General features: G+C 44.3%; 1 protein-coding gene across 4 annotated transcripts in view; it reads left to right on the top strand.

Moving 5' to 3' along the window:
- gbe1b (glucan (1,4-alpha-), branching enzyme 1b) overlaps positions 1 to 19,078 on the top strand; it is a 599,646-nt gene extending 580,568 nt beyond the window's left edge. For 2 of the 4 annotated variants that reach the window (XM_078560417.1, XM_078560415.1), the window contains 2 exons: positions 4,787 to 4,831; positions 12,294 to 19,078. In XM_078560417.1, coding sequence (XP_078416543.1) covers positions 4,787 to 4,831; positions 12,294 to 12,350 — 102 coding nt within the window. In that variant the 3' untranslated portion in view covers positions 12,351 to 19,078. The remainder of the gene's footprint in view (positions 1 to 4,786; positions 4,832 to 12,293) is intronic. The other 2 variants (XM_078560420.1, XM_078560416.1) reach the window with 1 other exon arrangement.
- Positions 19,079 to 22,167: the final 3,089 nt, after the last annotated feature.

Raw genomic sequence — 22,167 nt, 5'->3', positions numbered from 1 at the left:
ACTTCCTCCTGACAACCAATCAGAAAGTGAAAAGACTGTTCCTTACTCAATTGAATAATTTGTGACTGTCTGTCAGACAACCTTTACCCTCCATCTCCACCATTTTTTGTCACTAAGAAATTCAAAGTGTTCAAATAAAATAAAAAATCAATCAGGTCTTGCAAGCAGAATTTAGGGAGCTAGGAAACAGACTAAAAAACAGGACCTCGAAGGTAGTAATCTCTGGATTACTTCTGGTGCTATGCGCTAGTGATTATAGAAATAGGAGGTTAGTTCAGATGAATGTGTTGCTGGAGAGATGGTGCAGGAGGGAGGGCTTTAGATTTCTGGGACATTGGGACCATTTCTGGGGGCAAGGGGCCCTGTACAATGTGGACGGGTTGCACCTGAACCGGAATGGGACCAACATCCTTGCGGGGAGGTTTGCTGGTGCTGTTGGGGAGGGTTTAAACTAACTTGGCAGGGGGATGGGATCCTGAGAGGAAGTTCGGCAGGAGGAGATGCACAGCCAAAATTAGAAGAGAGAGCAAGTGAGTCTGGAAGACATAGAAATTAGAGGCCAGTTAAGGCACAAGGGAGTTTGGCAAGGTTGGATGATATTTTAATGCAAGGAATCTGACGAGTAAGGCAGATGAGTTGAGGGCACAAATGAACACATGGAAGTATGATGTCATTGTTGTCACAGAGACATGGTTGAGAGAGGGGCAGGATTGGCAGCTCAATATTCCAGGATATAGGGTCTTCAGGGGAGACAGGGAAGGAGGTATAAGGGGAGGGGTTATTGCAATATTGATCAAGGAATCAATTGCAGCAGTAAGGAGGGATGACAACTTAGAAAGCTCCTCAAATGAAGCCATATGGAGAAAACTTCAACAAAAAAGGGGCAATCACATTGCTGGGAGTGTACTATAGGCCCCTAAACAGTCAGAGAGAAATAGAAGAGCAGATATGTAGGCAGATTTCAGAGAAGTGTAAAAATAAAAGGGTAGTAATAGTGGGGGATTTCAACTTCCCCAACATTAAGTGGGTTAGTCATAGTGTGATAGGTTTAGAGGGAGCGGAGTTCTTAAAATGCATCCAGGAGAGATTTTTGAGCCAGTATGTAGAAGGTCCTACAAGAGAGGGGGCTACCCTGGACTTAATTTTAGGGAATGAAGCCGGGCAAGTGGTAGAGGTATCAGTGGGGGAAGCATTTTGCAGATAGTGATCATAACTCCATTAGATTCAAAGTTGTTATGCAAAAGGACAAGGGTGGGCCAGAAATCAGAGTTCTAAGTTGGGGGAAGGCCGATTTTAATAAGATAAGATATGATTTAGTCAGAGTGGACTGGGAGCAGCTACTTTTAGGTAAATCTGTGTCAGAAGCAGTGGGGCTCATTCAAGAAGGAAATAGGGAGAGTACAGGGCCAACATATTCCAGTAAAGGTAAAGAGTGGGACCAACAAATCCAGAGAACCCTGGATGTCGAGGAATATACAGGATTGGATAAAGAGAAAAAAGGAGACTTATGGCAGATACCGAGGGCTCAAAACAACGGAAGCCCAAGAGGAGTGTAGAATGTGTAGGGGGGACCTTAAAAAGGAAATTAGGAGAGCAAAAAGGGGGCATGAATAAACATTGGCAGGTAAAATAAAGGAAAATCCAAAGTTATTTTACAAATACATTAAGAGTAAGAGGATAACTGGGGAAAGAATAGGGCCCATTAAGGATCATAGCGGTAATTTGTGTGTGGGGCTGGAAGACGTAGGTGGGGTTCTAAATGAATACTTTGTGTCGGTGTTCACAAGTGAGAGGAACGACGTGGGTATGGAAATCAGACAGAAGGACTGTGATATAATTAAAGAAATTAGCATAAAAAGGAAGGAGGTTCTAAGTGGTCTGGCAGACTTAAAAGTAGATAAATCTCCAGACCCAGATGTATTGAGTGAGGCAAGGGAGGAGATAGCAGGGGCGCTGGCAATAATTTTCAGTTACTCTCTGGCCATAGGAGAGGTGCCAGAGGCTTAGAGGACAGCCAGTGTGGTGCCGTTATTCAAGAAAGGAGGAAGGGATAAACCTGGAACTACAGGCCAGTCAGTCTAACCTCAGTGGTGGGGAAACTATTGGAAGCAATTCTGAGGGACAGAATTAATCTCCACTTGGAGAGGCAGGGATTAATCATGGACAGTCATCATGGTTTTGTTAAAGGGAGGTCATGTCTGACCAATTTGATTGAATTTTTCAAAGAGGTGACCAGGTGTGTAGATGAGGGCAAAGCATTGGACTTCAGCAAGGCTTTTGATAAGGTCCCGCATGGGAGACTGATAATGAAGGTAAGAGCCCATGGGATCCAAGGCAATTTGGCAAATTGGATCCAGAATTGGATGAGTGGCAAGAAGCAGAGGGCGATGGTCAAGGGGTGTTTTTGTGACTGGATGCCTGTGTCCAGTGGGGTTCCACAGAGATCGGTGATGGGCCCCTTGCTGTTTGTGGTATATATAAACGACTTAGACTTGAATGTAGGAGGGTTGATCAGTAAGTTCGCGGATGACACGAAAATTGGTGGGGTGGTAAATAATGAGGAGGATAGCCTTAGGTTACAGGAGAATATAGACGGGCTGGTCAGATGGGCTGATCAGTGGCAAATGGAATTTAATCCGGATAAGTGTGAGGGGTTGCACTGGGGCGGGACAAACAAGGCACGGGAATACACCATGAATGGTAGGACCCTGGGAAGTACCGAGGATCAGGGGGACCTTGGTGTGCATGTGCACTGGTCCCTTAAGGTAGCGGGACAGGTAGATAAGGTGGTTAAGAAGGCATATAGGATACTTGCCTTTATTAGCCGAGGCATGGCATATAAGGGCAGGGGGGTTATGCTGGAACTGTATAAAACGCTGGTTAGGCCACAGCTAGAGTATTGTGTGCAGTTCTGGAATCCGCATTATAGGAAGGATGTGATTGCACTAGAGAGAGTGCAGAAGAGATTTACAGAATGTTGCCTGGGCTGGAGAGTTTTAGTTATGAGGAGAGATTGGATAGACTAGGGTTATTTTCCCTGGAGCAGAGGAGATTGAGGGGGGACATGATTGAGGTGTATAAAATTATGAGGGGCTTAGATAGGGTAGACAGGAAGGAACTTTTCCCCTTGGTGGAGGGATCAATAACCAGGTGACATAGATTTAAGGTAAGTGGCAGGAGATTTAGAGGGGATGTGAGGAAGAATTTTTTCACCCAGAGGGTGGTGGGAATCTGGAACTTACTGCCTGAAAGGGTGGTAGAGGCAGAAATCCTTATAACATTTAAGAATTATTTGGATGTGCACCTGCCATGCCATGGCATACAAGGCTATGGGCCTAGTGCTGGAAAATGGGATTAGAATAGTTAGGTACTTGTTTGACCGGCACAGACTCGATGGGCCGAAGGGCCTTTTTCTGTGCTGTAGACCTCTATGACTCTATGACAATTTTATTATTAATGCCCTGATATCCAGTGGCCTGGAAATTAATTTTTAATTTCTTGACACTCCAGGCCATTTCTGCAGAGCTGGCAAGGCATGGTTGGAATGTTCTGGGGATGGAAGAACTGCAAACCCTGGAAATCTGAAATAAACACTTAGGAATTTTCTAGAGGTGCCCACAGGTCATTCGGTCTGTGGGATGGGAAGGCAGGTCCTGATGTGTACACATCAAAGTAGCTCTAAATAATTTCTCATTCCACTAGCTGAGCTATCTGTGGGATACTCTTGAGTTTATTTTGACCCAGTTTTTAAGGCAGAGCTAGGTAGATTCTTGATTAACAAGGGGGTGACAGGTTATCAGGGGTAGACAGGAATGTGGGGTTGAGGTTGCATCCAGATCAGCCATGACCTTATTGAATGGTGGAGCAGGCTCGAGGGGCTGAGTGGCCTACTCCTGCTCCTAATTCAAATGTTCATATGTACTGGCAGAAACCTTCCCTGGGAAATTAATCTGGTGGGATGGAGGTCGAGATACAAACTGGGGGTGCCTCCAGGAATCAGTGAGTAATCTCCACAAGTACTGCTGTAAGCAAGGCCCGTGAAAAAAATCACCAAGGTATCAAACAGAATTGGAATTATCTTTTCATTTCCTTTGACCATTTACAAATATTTCTCTAACCAATAAATAAGATGGGGGTGGGTGTGGGGGTGGGGGGAGCTGTTTAACTGACAGTCAAGATGAATGAAGCGTGTGTTTTATTTTGAATTGACTGTGTGAAGGGAGATGGATGGACCAATGAAAGGAGTGTGGGGGCAGGTGGGCAGTTTGAGGTCTGAGGCCATATGATAAATCCTCCAGGAACATCCCCAAGCAGAGTTGGCAGTGGAGTTTGTGAAAGACAAGATTATACCACGGTCTCGCAATCTGTGGAAGGACTGCTTTACGCATCTCACACATGATGTTCCCCTGCCATCTAGTGGCACCTGGACTTGTAAATTTAACCAGATGCTACGTTTAAGGATTCCTTCAACTAGGGGAATAATGCACTTAATTTTGGTGTAAGTAATTTTTTTTTTAAGTTACCTTTCAAACTCTCCCAGTTTATTTATTTATGTATAATTTAAAACTCGCAACTCTATGTCCTTTCCCTGATTCCCTACACTTGTCAACATCTGTCTCCATTACTCATATTCATGTCTAAGTATTATGTAGACTTATTTCCTCCTATGGCTTGCTGCTAACTTTATTTTAATCAACACTTGTTTTCCTCATTCCAAGTTTCCTGCTCTGTGCCTTCTTCACTCCTCCCCCATTGCTTTATTTCTTCCTTTTTGTTCCTTTCCCAGCTCGTGAATTATGGAACTTTGCACTCTTGTGAAAATTCCTTGAAGGTAAGGATGAAATGGGGGGGATGGTGTGGAAGGTGGGGGGAGAGTGATGGGTCCCTGCCTGAGGAGGAGGCCGAGTGAGCTGAGCAATCGAACACCTAGGCTCAACGCCTAGAAAGCCTTGGTCTGAGAGCAACTCCTACTAATGGCCAGGTAAGTCTGAACATAGGAACAGGAGGAGGCAATTTGGCCCTTTAAACCTGTTCTGTTGTTCAACCAGACAGTGTCTGATCTATATCCCAGCTACATTTACCTGCCTTTGCACCCTATCTCTTGTTACCCCTTCCCCCCAAAAAAATCTGTTGATCTCCGTCTTTAAGATTTCAGTTGAGAAGATTTTTAGTGTGAGGATGGTGTGTTCATTTGTCTGTGGACTTGCTTTTATAGGAAGCGCTATGTGGTCTGTTATTCTGGACTTGACAATATTGCCATAGTTAGAATTCTAGTAAGTTTTACTTTCATTATATCATCTCCTTCAGAAAATGTCAACGAATTACAAAGACACAGCAACAGCAAAAATTGCACATGGTCCCTTGGGGGAGGAATGGGCTTCTCTCATTCTGCACACTTGCCTGTTCATACTCCAAACTGAACCATTTATTTTTAATCATGGATTCTACTATCTATTCCAACTAGATGGGTGTTGGGTTTATTTTTTAATCATTGTGCCTGGTCGCAGTCTCTGTTCAACTTTGTAAAGAAGCTGGCTACAATTTTAAAGGGATGCAGGAACAGAGGCGCCTCTGTAAATCTTTGAAGGTGACAGGACAAGTCGATAAATCTGTTTTAAAAAAACAATATGGGATGCTGGGCTTTATAAATAGCAGCATAGAGAACAGAAGCAAGGATGTCAGGCAAAACCTTTTTAAATCACTGGCTAGTCCCCATCTGGTATATTGTGTTCAATTCTGGGCACCACATTTTCGGAATGATGTGACGGTCTTAGAGAAAGATTTACTAGAATGGTACCAGGAATGAGGGACTTCAGCTATGCAGGGAAGCTGGGGTTGCTCTCCTTCAAGTAGAAACGGTTAATGTGTGATTCCATAGAGGTGCAAAGTTATGAGGGGTTAAAATAGAGTAGATATAGAGAAACTCTTTCCACTGGCAGGAGGGTCGGTAACCAGAAGACACAGATTTTAGATAATTGGTAATGATCTGGAACGCGCTGCCCAAAAAGGCGATGGAAGCAGATTCAAAGGTCACTTTCGAAAGGGCATTAGATAAATACTTTAAAAAAAAAAGAAAAAAATTGCAGTGCCTTGGGGGGAGAGAAAGAGGGTGCAGAATTAATTGTGTAGCTCTTCAAAGAGCTAGCATAGGCACAATGGACCCAATGGCCTCCCCATGCTGTTTCATTCTATGATACTGCAAAGGTGTCAGTGAATGTGGTGTTTTTCATTAACAGAACTAGCCGCCCATTTCACACCATGCCCAATGTTCCCCCCCACCCCTATAATCGGACATGATGCGAGACTTGTAATCGATTCGCTGTGAGACCTAGAGCGATCAAAACCAATTTCATCCAACACCACTCATCCCTCCCCTGCACCACCCTCTCTCTCTCCCCCACCCCGGTCAAACTATTCCTTTGGTGCCTGATTGGTGCCCGCCCCTTGATGGATCAGGATGAAGGGCAGCAGAGGAGTGCCAGGGCAATTCCTGCCTGCATGTCCTTCTCTCTGTGCAGATCTAGAGAGAAACAGAGTTTATGTTTCAAATCCATATGACTCTTCTTCACATGGAAGGGATCATTGACAGTGCTACTCAGTAATAGCCTGCTCACTGACGCTAAGTTTGGGTTCTGCCAGGGCCACTCAGCTCCTGATATCATTACAGCCTTGGTACAAACACAGACAAAAGAGCTGAACTCGAGAGGTGAGGTGACACTGACTGCCCTTGACATCAAGGCAGCCTTTGACCTGCAAGTTCCCCATCAAGCCACACATCATCCTGACTTGGAAATATATCGCCTTTCCTTCACTGTCACTGGGTCAAAATCCTGGAACTCCCTTCCTTCCTAACAACACTGTGGGATTATTTGCGCTACTGGGACTGCAGCGGTCCAAGAAGACTGCTCACCATCACCTTCTCAAGGGCAATTAGGGATAGGCAATAAATGAGTAATGCCCTCATCCCATGAAAAAAATGAAACAGTAGTCAAAGTCTAGAGGTAACCAGGACATGGATGAAAGTTTCAGCAACTGACAAGCTGTGGCCAGGATGGAGTTAGGCAATGTTACAGAGGTGGAAATAGGCGGTCTTAGTGATGGCATGGAAACGTGGTCAGAAGTTCATCTTGGGGCCAAATGTGAAACCAAGTTGCAACTCAGTTCCTGATATCATTACAGCCTCGGCCGGAGACAAGAATGGAATTGTTTGCTAGCGAGCGAAGGTTTTGCTGGAAATTGAAGAAAATGGCGTCAGTCTTCCAATATCTAGTTGAAAGAATTGCTGCTCATCCAGTACTGGATGTCAGATAAGCAGTCTGACAAATTTAGAGACAATAGAGGGGCTGAGAGAGCCGGTAGTCAGGTGGAGTTGGGTGTTTTTAGCATACATGTGAAAAGCAATGCCATGCTTTCAGACGATGTCGCTGAGAGAGGCAGCATGCAGATGAGAAATAGGATGGGGCCAGAGATAGGGGGACACCAGGGGTAATGATGCAGGAGCAAGAAGAGAAGCCAGCACAAATGATCCTCTGGTAGATTAGATATATAAGAATGGAACCAGGTGAGTGCAACCTGACCCAGCTGGACAACAATGGAGAGGCATTGGAGAAGATTGGTGTGGTCAAGCCTGTAAAAGGCTGCACAGGTCGAAAAGGATAAGGATGGATTGTTTACCTTTGTCACAGTCACATAGACTCGCTTGCAACTTTGATAAGAGCTGTTTTGGCATTGTGGGAGGTGTGGAAACCTGATTGGAGGGATCCAAACATGGAGCTCTGGGAAGGATGGGCATGGATTGGAGGGATCCAAACATGGAGCTCTGGGAAAGATGGGCATGGATTTGGGAGGTGACAACACATTCAAGGACTCTGGAGAGGAAAGAGAGGTTGGCGATAGAATGGTAGTTTGCAGGATGGAGGATCATGGGTTGTTTTTTTTTGTGGAGAGCGATGATGACAGCAGAAAGAAGGAGAGAAGGACAACACCTGAAGAGGGAAAACCATGTGTCAGCTAAGAAAAAAATCACAGCGGCAGATCCACCCATAGTTTCCTGATTCTCTGTTGACTCAGTCCCTGGTTAAAATCCTACTCACTGGTAACGCAACTTGGTGCCTTTGGACGGGTTTAACCACGGAGCACTCTTTGCGATCAACATCGGCCGACGATTGGCAAAATCCAGTATAGCAGCGTATGAACAGGGGGAGTTTAGCCCCTCAACTTTGTTTCTGCCAGAGCTAACCTGTATCTTAACTCCATCTCCCCAGCTTGGTCTGTATCCTTTAATAACCTTACCAAAAAAAAAAACTATCAATCTAGAACCGTAGAAAAGTTACAGCACAGAAAGAGGCCATTCAGCCCATCATGTCCGTGCCAGCCAGAAAAAGATGCAAAAGAAACTAGCCGCTCATTTTTATCCCACTTTCCAGCACCTGGTCCGTGGCCTTCCAGTTACAACACTTTTGATGCAGATCCAGGTCCCTTTTAAACTCGATTTCAGTTTTGAAATTTTCAATTGACCCCCCCCACCTCGCCGCCATCTCAACAGTTTTGGCAGGGGAGGAAGTTCCAATATCTTTTGTGTCCTGACATCACCCTTAAGCAGCCTGGCCCCAATTTTAAGGTTATGCTTCTTGTTCTAGACATTCCACCCCCACCACCGCAACCAGAGGAAATAGTTCCTCGCAATCAAACCCCTTAACCATCTTAAACACCTCAATTAGGTCATCCCTCAATCTATACTTGATGGAATACAAGCCTACCTGTGCAACCTGTCCTCATAATTAAACCCTTCTAGCCCCAATACCATTCTGCTGAATCTGTGCTGCACAGCTGTCAAGGCCAATATATCCTTCCCGAGCTGTACATTTAATAACCAATGATGTCTGCAATCGAACTTGGGGACGCTGATGGTGCACATTCAGATTGGCTTTAGCTGGACCAGTGTCTAACTGTAAAAGCTAATGACCATTAGCGCCACAGTCTATCATTTAGAGCACTCTGCTCTCTGTGCTGAATTACTGTCCTCTGCTAGCATGTGAGCCCAATTAAAATGCCTTTTACAAGCGATTATTGCTTTGCTAAGTTCTTTTCTTTGCTCGCCCAAAGCTGTCCTATTGGGAAAATTCCTGCAGCAATTATTTTCAGTCGTTTACTATAATGTTAAAGCAACTCTGCGTGGTTGAAAACCAATAAACTCAGATTGCTACCCCAGCTGGAATTTGTCCCAGGTCTCCAAATGGCCTTGGGATGAAAACAGCTTTCCTCATTTACCAGAAACCCGTGAGAGATCAGTCTCCATGCAGACTGTATAAAACCTTTCTCTTCCTGTTGTTTGGTTTCTTTATTTAATCGATGTGTTGGCTAGCTGACAACTGAAGCAGGGTTATCATTCAGTCGCTATCCTATAGACTCCCGAGTTTAAGAAAAAGTATAGAGTGGCTTGCATTTATGTAGCGCCCTTCACGACCAAAGCATTTTGCAGCCAATGAAGTACTTTTGAAGTGTAGTCACTGTTGTAACATAGGAAACACAGCAGCCAATTTGTGCACAACAAGCTCCCACAAACAGCAATGTGATAATGACCAGGTAATCTGTCTTTGTCATGTTGATTGAAGGATAAACATTGTCCAGGACACTGGGAAGAACTCCCCTGCTCCTCTTGTGTCACTCCCCCCACCACTATTCTGCGCAAGCTCTGGTTCAAAGGCCTTCAAATCTTCAGGGCTGCATGGCTTTGATAGTAGAGGGCATTCTAGGAGATGCTTCATCATTTGTGATACCTCCCCACAATCACAGTGGACAGAATTCATTTGGCTATATCACCATGCCTATATAAGGATTTTGCAGTGGCTGACACCAGTCCTGAGGTGATTGAGACACAGTCAAGCAGGCCATGTTTCGCAGGTGCCCGATGGCTGGATTCCTCTTGAGTCATTGCTCAACTGGATCTACCGATGACGGCACAAATGTTACCCAACCAGCGAGGCAGCAGCTGTGGGGGCTGCAGTATAGGCACTCGCCTTCGAAATAGTGTCTCGGGATCTTGTACATCCGCTTGCGATGCTGCCTCAATTTAATGTCTCATCTGAAAGACGGCACCTCCAACAATGCAGCACTCCTTCAGCGTCAGCTTGATTTTTGTGCCCATGCCATGGAATGGGAGTTGAGTCCCCGAGCTTCTGACTGGTGGGTGAGAATGGCAGCAACTGAGCCACAGCTGGCAGAATGAGAGGTGATCTTGTTGAGATCCAAAGAGGACCTGAAAGGGTAGACAGTGAGAGGCTGTTACCGCTCGATGGAGAGTCTTTGAGCATATTCAGGGCAGAAGGTGATAAATTTTTGGACTCTTAAGGGAATCAAGGTCCATATAGCGTACTCTTCCTATTTTTCTTATGTTTTTATATATGGTTTTAAAGGTGGGGGCAGGAACAGAGAGATCTGAGGGTCTACATACACTAATCTTTGAAGGTGGCTAAGCAAGTTGAGAAGCTGTTAAAAAGCGATACAGGAGCTTTGGCTTTATTAGTGGAGACAAAGAGCACAAAAACATGGAAGTTACAGAGCCTTTAGAAACTACCGGGTAGGCCTGAGCTGGACTATTGGAGTATTCTGGACATTGCATTTCAGGAAGAACATCAGTGCCTTTGAGATGATGCAGAGGAGATTTACTAGGATGGTATCAGGGATGAGGGAGTTCAGTTATGTGCTGAGACTAGAGAAGCTGGGATTTTCCCCTCAGGACAGAAAGGATTAAGTGGAAATTTCATAGAGGCCCTCAAATGATGAGGGGTTTTGATGGTTGATAGGGAGACACTGTGTCCCCTGACAGGAGGGTCAGTAACCAGCTCTTTAGCCGTACATATCGGATTTTTTTGGCAAGCAGAGCTCTTGCTCCTTAGGGATATTAACGAGTTCTGTATCATATTGAATTCTCTTTTACACAAATCTTTTACCCATTAATAGAATTCCCAGTTTACTGTGGGCAGTCTCTGTCTCATCCAGTTTAAGGTTGCCCTTACCAAATCTGGAATCTTATTAGCTGTTTCGCAACACCCCCTTTCAAACATAACAATGAACTCGATCATATTATGAATGCCATTAAATAAATATTCACACACTGTTAGGCTGTTAACTAAGTCTGCCTCATTGTTAAACTGAACATGGCACAGTCGCTTATTGGTTCTAAGACTTATTGTTGCAGAAAACCATCTTGAACTTACTCAAAAAATTCACTGCCTTTCTGACTGAATTCCAACTCCAGTCAGATGCAGCAGGATGATGCTGGGATTATCATTGTCTGTATGAGGTAGGAGCTTCCCACTGGCACCAATATAAAAGCATTTGTGCAAGGGTTCCCATTCATCTCAGTCCTTGCTGAACAGCAATGAATTACTTCACCAAATGGAGTCACATTTTTATTTATTTTTTAAATCTATTGTGCAGAGTGCATGACCTCCCGACAGACACAGGACCTTCTGAAATATTGATGAGCTGCCAAGTATTTTATGCAGCGTTTTATGTTGGAACAGAGAGCTCTAGAACTGGTGCGCGGAGCAACTGAAGCTCTTGGGTGCCCTTGAGGGTCACGTGTCCTTTAATAACTGAAGCGTCGCTATTTTTAGGACTGTTGCTTTTGATTGTATTTGATGAGTTATATTTCAGATTTGATGCTCAAGTTGATTAAAAGGTGACCTGTTTCTATTTTTGCCTGCATATTCCAGATTTTGAACTTGAACATGTTGGTAATAAGATAGGAACAGGAGGAGGCCATTCAGCCTCTCAAAACTGTTCTGCCATTCAGTTGGATCACAGCTGATCTATACATCAGCCCTATTCATCTACACTTCTTCATAATCCATAATCCCCTTAACCTGCTGAAAACCTGTTAATCTCAGTTTGTGAAAGCTCCAATTGCCTCTCAGAATCCACATTCTTTTGGAGAAAGAGTTCCAGATTCCAGCCATCATTCTTCCCTTTACCCATTGTGTGGAAATTTACTTCCTGATTACCCCACTAGAGGAAAAGTTTCTCTGCATCTACACTATTGAATATTTTAACTACCTCAATTCCCCCTTCAACTTTTTAAACTCAAGAATACAAGCCAAGATATGCAAGCTCACCTGTAACCTTTGAGTTTAAACCCTGGTATCCTGCTGGGTGAACAGGACCAGGATCGACACCCATATCGCCAACAGACTCAGCGTTATGTCCCATTCCACCAGTAGGCTGGTTACGCTCCCATGCCATGCTTGTTCCTCTGTTAGATACTAATTGTAGTTTGTGTGTTGTTTTAGGTGTATATTCCCAGCAGGACAGGCATCATTCTTGCTTGCGTGGACAGTCACAAATGAAGCCAAGGGAAGCTCAGCAGAGTGACCGGAGCCTGGTGCCAAAGAGGAAGACTTGGAAAAGCTGCTGCACATCCGAACACTGCCCCCACCCCCCCATCCCTACACCCCCCAATAACCCATAAACAACTGTGTAACTTCTATGTTTTATTCCTGTAGACAACGCAGCTGTACATACCCACTCGTGGCTCTATCTCTCTCTCTCTCTCTCTCTGTCAATTGTACACTCTTAAAGATGCTGGTTTAGAAATGCTGAATGCAGTCAGTCCGTGTCTCAACATAGATATTTAGACCAGCTACTGCATCACAGCTCGAACAGGAGAGAAGCACCAACAGAAATAATAAACTGCTATACTGGCTGGGGAGAGATGTGTGGAGAGCTTATTCCTGTGAGGGGAAATATACCTGTGTTTTATAGAAGGTTGTAAGGGGTTAATTTGGACACTTCTTTGTGTTAGTTTATAGTATGCATGTTTCATTGAGTTGAATGAAGGGTGACATTGAGGAGTTCCAACCTAACTGCTCACCGCAGGCAAACTTCTGGCAAACTTAACACCTGGAACAATGGAGGTGAAAATCAGAAGTGACTGTTTCGGTTCCCCCTCCAGTTTGGGATTTCCACTGCTCAGTTCGCCCACAGTACACCGTGACCCTTTCTTCTGATTGATGATGCGAAGATGCATTGTTGAGAACGTGTCACCAGTCATCTGCATTGTGACCCTGCTTTACCAGACTTAACCTCGCCACCTGCCCCCACACCTAATGCATGGGTCAGTCTTTGGAAGTAGAGCCACAATATTGGGCCAGTAATTGTAGATGATGAGGCAGAGATTGCCCCTTGATAGACATGCTTCTCCCTTTTTATTCATAGATAGAAATTGGCTGAATTAGGGAGCGTTATACTTAAAGAAAGTGGAACACAAAATTCAAATTAAACATAACCTTATAAACTTTATAATTGTACAAACTTGAAAAGTAGAATAAATAGAATATGAGAGATAGCAGTAGCATGCTGCTCAGGTTTCTGGGTTCGAACAAACTTCTCGATCCCTCATTAAACTCTTGCACACACTGAAGCAGCCACTGATCAACTGTACCTGTGTTACTCTGAGATTAGACAGATATCTTATCTTGCAGTAAAGAGGAAAGCAATTCATTTCTTGGAGTTTAGTTTTCCTCAAGCATTTTTCTTGTTAAGGTGTTTGTGTAAAATCATTTGTAATTTTCAGCTGTAGCTCAGAGGGTAGCAATCTGAGTCAGAAGGTCGTGGGCTCAAACCCCACTCCAGTGACTGGAACCCCCAATCCAGCGCGCTCACTCTGTGCTGGTATCAAAGGAGGGACAATACTGAGGGAGTGCTGCACTGTCGGAGGGGCAGTACTGAGGGAGTGCTGCACTGTTGGAAGTGTCATCTTGTTCCTGCAGCATTGTGTGGTAAAATTCATCCTTCAACCAACAGCCCCAAAATTAGACTGACTAACCATATTCCATTACTGATTGAGATCTTGCTGAAGTTTTGGTAGTAACAGTGAGTGGGCTGTAAGAAGTTAATTAACTGTGAAACACCATTAGCTGGCCTGAGGACATAGCAAAGCATTCACTCAATTAAAATGAATATGTTAACAACGGCATTAAAATTACACACCAAAAAATAATAGTTTACATAAAATTAAACCCAGTCGCCTGTTTGCGAATTTAACAACAATCCTAATGATTAAAGCAGTTGCTTTGGTGATTTGCAATGTGGGTTAAAAGAAACTGGAAGAACTGGCAGGACACAGCATAGTCAGCATCTGAAAAAGGATAGTACTTGCTGTGTATTTTAGTGTTTGCAGTTTTTGTTATCTGCACCATGTCCACCAGCTTAAATCTGAAGCCACAAACAGGTGATGTTTCTGAAGTGCAATATTACATGTAATTTACAACACCGAAACAGACCATTTGGCCTTACTGGTCTACGCTGGTATTTATGCTACACACAAACACCTTGCACCCTACTTCATCTAATCCTATCAACATAACCTGGTAAACCACTTTCCCTGAAGGAGAGTCTGAAGCTCTGAAGAAAGGTCATACAGTCTTGAAACATTAACTCTACAGATGTTGCCAGACATGCTGAGTTTTCTCAGCATTTTCTGTTTATATTTCAGATTTCCAGCATCCGCAGTATTTTTCTTTTTTTCTTTTTCCCTCGTGTTTATCCAGCTCTCCTTTAAATGCACCTATTCTATTTGCCTCAACTACTATGTGGTAGTAAATTCCACATTCTCACCACTCTCCGGGTAAAGAAGTTTCTCCTGAATTCCTGATTGAATTTATTAATATTTATACTTATATTTATGCCCCTAGTTTTGAACTACCCCATAAGTAAACACCTTTGCTGCGTCTGGTTAAGATTGCTGATTGTGAGTTGTGATAAATTAGTGCATGAGAAAGGAACATTTTTTTTAAAAATCAAATATAAGAAGTAGAAATCAAATGTTCATCTGTTAATTCTGGGGCATCAAATGTGCTCAAAGTTTGAATCTAGTGGGATCATATCTCAAATTCCCAGTGTTTGATCTGTAGCTGGTGAAGATCCCATGAAAGCCTTAATAACTGACTAGTGACCATCATGGGACAGTGGGAGCAGGTAGTACCTTTTCTCCTGAGAATGGGACATGGCTTGGCATTCAGTTTACGTTTTAGCAATCCATGTGCATCCCATGCCCTCTTGAAAGTTCCTATTGAATCTGCTTCCATCATCCTTTTAGGCAGCACATTCCAGATCACAACAACTCACTGCGTAGAAGATCCTCCTCCTTCCCCCTCTGGTTCTCATACTAATCACCTCAAATCCATATGACCTGGTTGCCAATCCTCTTGCCAGTGGAAACAGTTTCTCCTTAATCAAAACCCTTCGTAATTTTGAACCCAAATGAAATAGTAAATGCATTTAATAAAATAAATATTTGTATTTATATTATGTTATTCATGATGACAGGGCGTTCCAAAGCACTCTACAACCAATTCAATACTTTTGAGATGTAAGACAGAATTTTACATGGTGGCAGTGGCTCCAAACCCCACTCAACCCCCCGGCTGAAAACCAACCTCCACGTGGCTGGGTCTCCTCGCAGCAAATTAATGGCCTGATGGCCGTTAACTGGTTTGGGGTGGGATTGCACTCCCATCTGGAAGGGGCATCTCGCCCCTGAGAGACGCCAGCCGCTCTCCAGCCCCAGAATGCGCCACCAAGAGCAGTGGCCAATACTGGGACTGCAGGTGGTCCCTACCAGCTATCATCAACGGAACAGGGATACCAAGATGTGTGGGGGTGTTTTGCGAGGCTAGTCTGACCAGCCCCAGAGTGGGTGGGGCTGCCATAAGTAGCGGTGGCAGGGGAGTGCCACTGGGCACAGAGTGTTCTAACAGAAGGCACTCCCCATAACTCTGTCCTGCAACAAGGCCGCCTGTGTTTACCTGACGCCTTCACCACATGGGCGTAGTCACCGCCCCACCCATTCCACCGCCCCCTCCCCCCGCTAACCCCACTGCTGGTAAAATACTAGCAGCGGTGAGAGGAGCCTTTAAGACGCCATGAATTGAAGCGGACTCACTATTGTAATGTGGGAAACACAGCAGCCAATTTGCTAATATTATCTGACAGTTCTGTATAAAGGATGAACCCTCACCCCACAGTTGAGGCATTGTTATATAATTATATACCCGCTATCTGGAAAGCCGCCGGGAGTGATGCGTTGCTCCTTTGCGGTAAGCCCTCCGATTTGAGTGCCACTCTGGCACTTGACAGCCCAGCAGCAGGCCCTCCGCCAGGACCAAGGGCCCTGGCGGCACAAGCCCCACGAGTGTGAGAGCTGCCAGCCAATCAGAGGCCAGCAGCTTTCCTGAACGGCAACATAGCCTGTGTAATATTATTATATTATTATTCTGTGAACACTTAACACATTTCATCAAACTCCTTGCCTAGCCTTGGTAGAGCATTTCCTGCTTATTGTTAGATTTTTGCAGCCTCTCTGAAAATAGCAGATGAGAGCGTTTAGTCTGGAGGTGTTGTATGGGGAATGGATTTTATTGAACTGTCTAACTCTGGTTCCTCATCAACATCCTTTGATTTTTTTTATTTTCACAGCCCCAATGTATTGAAGTTCAGTGTGTTCTCACGGTTCAACACTCTCATTAGTGGTTCAGAGCCTCGGGGACAAAGCTAACATGAACATTGATACTGAATCCATGATTGATGAAGTCCATTTATAACCTGCCAGAGATCTTAATCTCTAATAAAAACAAAAAAAAAAATGCTGGAAACGCTCAGCAGGTCTGGCAGCAGCTGTGGAGGGAGAGTTAACGGGCTGAAGTTTACTGGTGTCTTATCCGCTATCTGGAAAGCCGCCAGGAGTGATGCGTCGCTCCTTTGCGGTAAGCCCTCCGATTTGGGTGCCACTCCGGCACTTGACAGCCCAGCAGCAGGCCTTCTGCCGGGACCAAGGGCCCTGGGGGCACAAGACCCACGTGTGAGAGCTGCCAGCCAATCAGAGGGCAGCAGCTTTCCTGAACGTCAACACCACGGGGGAGATGGTGGCTGCCTCCAGTAAAACACCCACCTGAGGCCTCGAACTGTCACTGGATCCCAGGCCACAGGTGAATGACAAGTCACGGGGTCTCTTCCTGATGCTGGGCCCCTTGATCAGGCAAGGGACTCACTGTGGGAGCCCGCAAGCAACCCCACATGTTTATCATGTTCCTTATGCACCAGCGGCAGCAGGATGAGGCCCTTCTGTGGGCATTAATTTCCAACTTAAGGGCCCCAATTGGTGGTGAGGCAGGAAGACCGTCTATAGGTTTAATTGGGGTGGGACTCTGCCTCCCACCCCGCCAATATCCTGCCTCATTAAATGCACCCCCTCTCCCCTCATCACCAAATCCACCACAGAGACGGGCATTAAATTCCATCCAGTGTTGCAGGTCACTGACTTGATGGATTTAACCATATTTGAGCAGGTGAAATGGTGGCAGAAAAGGGCAGGTTTATGTTGTGTCTGTGAAAGGCTGGAATAGCTAAATGGCAAAGGGGATGATGGCGCGAGGCGAAAGAGGGTGCGAGTGGAAGAGGTAAAGAAAATGAGGGTTGAGCTGATGGAAATGGCAACAGCAGAAAAGCAGAGAGGGAGGGAAGCAACAGGAAAACTTGGAAAGTGGGGAAGGCTCTTATGGCACAGGATTTGCTGGAGTTAGGTGGGTGGACCCAGGGGGTGGGACCACCCCAAGTTGGGTATGGACAGAGAATACCCAATCCCAAGATTAATCCATATTTTATTGGGCCTGTGTGAGGGGATAGAACAAGGTTCTGTTTGATGAAGCCTAGCTTTATACCTGATGCCAGGTAACCGCCCTGCAGACTGAAGGGACCCTCGCAATAGAGATCAGGCCGCCTGGGCCACTGACAACAGGAGCAGTGGCAGCTTCTATGATTGAGATCACCTGCCGGCCTGTGTAGCTGTTGGACATCGCAACACACTGGCACAGCAAGGAAACTGCAAGCTGAGGGCTGGGGAAATTGGGAAGAAATATAAGATTGTGAAGAAAAAAAAAATGTATGTATGTACTTTCACAACCTCAAACCACTCTAAAGCACTTTATAGCCAACAAAATACATTTTAAGTGCAGTCACTGAAGGAACGCCTCATCTAGTTTGACCCCACAAGAAACAATATGATAATGACCAAATAATCTTTTTTTGCTGATATTGGTTGAGGGATCGATATTGCTCCAAGATGCTTGGGAGAACTCCCCTGCTCTTCAAAATAGTGCATGGGAATTTTTTACATCCAGCTGATTGGACAGATAGGACTTCAGTTTAAGATCTCATTCAAAAACAGTACTTTTGACAGGGCAGCACTCCCTGGTGACTCTATTTACCTGGATGAGTACAGCTCCAGCAATACTCAAAAAGCTTGACAACATCCAAGACAAAATAGTCCATTTCATTGGCACCCCATCCACCAATTTAAATATTTACTCCCACCATCAATGCCCAATGGCAGCAGTATATACCATCTACAAGATGCACTGCAGTAACTCAACAAGCCTCATTTGACAGCACCTTCCGAATCCGTGACCTCTACCACCTGGGTGGAGAAGGACAGCAGACATAAGAACACCACCACCTGGAAGTTCCCCTCCAATCCAAACACCAACCTGACTTGGAAATATATAGATATATTTACATATATATATATATATTAGGTCAAAATCTTGGAACTCCCTAACAGCACTGTGGATGTAGCTATCCCACATGTACTGCAACAGTTCAAGAAGGCAACTCAGCACCACCTTCTCAAGGGCAATTAGGGATGGGCAATAAATGATGGCCCAGCCAGCGACACCCACATCCAGTGAAAGAATAAAAAACACGTCAGCATAGATTCTGTGCTCGGGTCTCTGGAGTAAAGTTGTACGCATAATATTCTGACTCATGGGGAGCCTCTGAGTCACAGTTGACAATTAACAGGAAGTTTAGCCGATAAGAAATTTTCTCCGATAAATCTGTATAGGAAGCAGAATTCAGTTATTAATATATGAAATGCTTTATTGTGAATACAAGATAATTGTATTTGTGATCATAATTAATTTGCTGCTGTTCCATGTTGTGTCTTAAGAACAATTTGAAAACATTTGTCGTTTGTTCAGAGGTCCCACCCACTGGGAATAAAGAGTAACCGATTCCCTTCCACTGTCCTCTACTAATTACTGTCATTTTACAAATCACAGGTTACTTTACCCCACAGCATCCAAAAGAGTTTCATTACAGTTCAGATTAATAAGGTCATCCAAAAAGTAAATCAAGCACTGGGGTTCATTTTTACAGTAGTAAAATGAAAAGCAGATATTTATTAAACTTATAACTGAATCTTGGTTAGACCCCATTTAATGTGCAATACACAGATCTGGTCTCCATGTTGTATTGAGGCACTGGAGAAGGTGCAAAAAAGATTGACAAGGATCTTGTCGAGAAATGAGTGGTTGCAACTATCAAGAAAGACTGAGCAGGCTGGAGCTCTTTTCTTTAGAGAAGGGAGACTGAGGTATGACCTAATAAAGGTCTTACGATTAGAAAGGGATGTGGTGGGGTGGGCGTAGAGACGTTACTTCCACTGGTAGGGGCCATGGTTTAGCTGATTAATATACTTGTATTTAAGAAGAAGCTGGATGAACATATGAGGATGATATCACATGGTAAACGGGAGGTGGGGGGGACAGGGGGGTGGGGTAGGGAGGGGATGGTGGCTAGTCGAATGTCACTGGGTTAGTAATCCAGATACCCAAGCTAATGCTCTGGGGACATGGGTTCAAATGGCAGCTGGTGGAATTTAAATTCAATTAATAAATCTGGAATATAAAACTATTCTCAGTAATGGTGACCATGAAACTATCATTCGTTGGTTCATTATCTGGCTCATTAATGCCCTTTAGGAAGGGAAATCTGCTGTCCTTACCTGGTCTGGCCTACATGTGACTTCAGATTCACAGCAATAGGGTTGACTGTTAACTGCCTTCTGAACAGGCATAGCACACCACTCAGTTCAAGAGTAGTTAGAGATGGGCAACAAATCCTAGCCTTGCCAGTGATGCCCACATCTCATGGAAGAACAAAGAAGAGAAAGAGGGAGAAGGGAATAAAAGTTTTGTGGATAGTGAAGATTAAACGAAATAGGTTGGAAGGAGGGTCATGTACAGTATAAACATGAGTATGCTAGTTGGACCAAATGGCCTGTTCCTATGCTATAAATATTGTTTAATTTTGTGCAATTCTCAGCTCTTGGGAGAGAGCAAAGACAGGCTTACTGGGGAATGAAAGCCCTTTAACCAGTAGCACATCAGGAGATACCAACCTCCAGGACTGTTCTGAAGAATAAAATTTCAGCTGCTGCAGCAAAACCTGAGAGAAAAATCACAGAGGGGTTGAAGAACGTGTTTCCTTTACATGTACTTTGAAAACATTTGTTTATGAATTATAAAATATTGGGTGAGGGGAAAGGCTGTTTAACCAGGTGGGGGGGCAATTGGAGATGGGAGGTCACGTGATAAAACTCCAGAAACGTATCCAATCAGAAATGGTTTGATAGGAATCATTTCATCAAAAATGTCTTTTATCTGAGATCAATTAATAAAAACTTATAGGGGAAGGTTTTCTGGGCTTGGGGAAAGAACAGGAGAGTGGGACCAAAGAGAGAACACAGACACGATGGCCTGAATGACCTTCTCCTTTGATGTATGTTTCCATGGTTAGGGATTCAGGAAACTCTCCGGTGTCAGTCACATTGCTCCACTCCATGGCTTGGTCGGTAACTGCACTTCACTATTGAACTGGGGCTCACAAACGAGGTTTTCGGGTAAACCTAACACACAGGGACTGGAGACAGGGGCAGGAAGGTGAGGTAAGGAATGACAATACGTTTTTATTGCAGATAAATATGAGGTAATGAGATAGGAGAAAGCCATTAAAATAATTCTGCTCTCCCTTTAGCTTTTTGCCAATTGCCTTAAATCTTTGGTGACCCTCCTGCCGGTGGAAACAGTTTCTCTTTATTCATTCTACCTAAATCTTCATAATCTTGAAAACAATAAATGAAATTTTTAAGACAGATATTTCCCATGTCAAGAAACAGGAGCGACTTGCATTTCTATTGCTCCTTTCACTACCTCAAAACAGCACTTTACAGCCAATGAGGTACTTTTAAGATGCACTCACTACTGTAATGTAGAAAACACCAATTGGCTAATATTAAGCTGACAGTTCTGTATAAAGAGTGAACTCTCATTCCACAGTTTAAGCATTGTTATATAATCCTATCTCCTCAGTAAACATAACCTGTGTAATATTATTCTGTGAACACTTAACACATTTCATCAAACTCCTTGCCCTAGCCTTGGTAGAGCATTTCCTGCTTATTGTTAGATTTTTGCAGCCTCTCTGAAAATAGCAGATGAGAGCGTTTAGTCTGGAGGTGTTGTATGGGGAATGGATTTTATCGAACTGTCTAACTCTGGTTCCTCATCAACATCCTTTGATTTTTTTATTTTCACAGCCCCAATGTATCGAAGTTCAGTGTGTTCTCACGGTTCAACACTCTCATTAGTGGTTCAGAGCCTCAGGGACAAAGCTAACATGAACATTGATACTGAATCCATGATTAATGAAGTCCATTTATAACCTGCCAGAGATCTTAATCTCTAATAAAAACCAAAAAAAAATTGCTGGAAACGCTCAGCAGGTCTGGCAGCAGCTGTGGAGGGAGAAGACAAAGTTAATGGGTTGAGGTTTACTGGCCGCAGATGTTGGCAATGAAGTTGGGGAGACATGTTGGGATGGCTCCCTATCCCTGTACCATAAATGAGGAACTTCCCAGCAGCGTGCAAGAGGCTGGAGGTGAGTTGGATTGCAGGTGGGCAGCTGATTTGCATAATTACCGGCCATTTTACAGAACTGCCAGCATTTTGCTAACCCTAACCCCCCCACCAACACCCCCAGCCACATGGGGAGGCTGACAGCACCCTTAAGGTGGCATCCCTGAGATAATTCAGGAGGTCATCAGAGCCGGAAGCAGGTTGCCAAATTAGTGGTTTGTGGTCCCGTTACCAGAAAGTCAGTTTGCTGTGTTGGTGGACCTGAAAAGGAACAGGTTTGGAGACCTCACAATGTTACAGCCTCTGGTTCTTAAGTCTTGGCTGTTATTGCCCTTTCTGCTGCTGTCTCTTTCTGTGGACAGCAGAGAGGTAGTGGTATAGTGGTAATGTCACTGCACTAGTAATCCAGAGG

Source organism: Cetorhinus maximus, chromosome 16 (genome assembly GCF_964194155.1).
Source record: "Cetorhinus maximus chromosome 16, sCetMax3.hap1.1, whole genome shotgun sequence".
Taxonomy (NCBI): Eukaryota; Metazoa; Chordata; class Chondrichthyes; order Lamniformes; family Cetorhinidae; genus Cetorhinus; species Cetorhinus maximus.
Note: the sequence above shows the minus strand (reverse complement) of the source record. Positions and strands in the feature narration are given on the sequence as shown.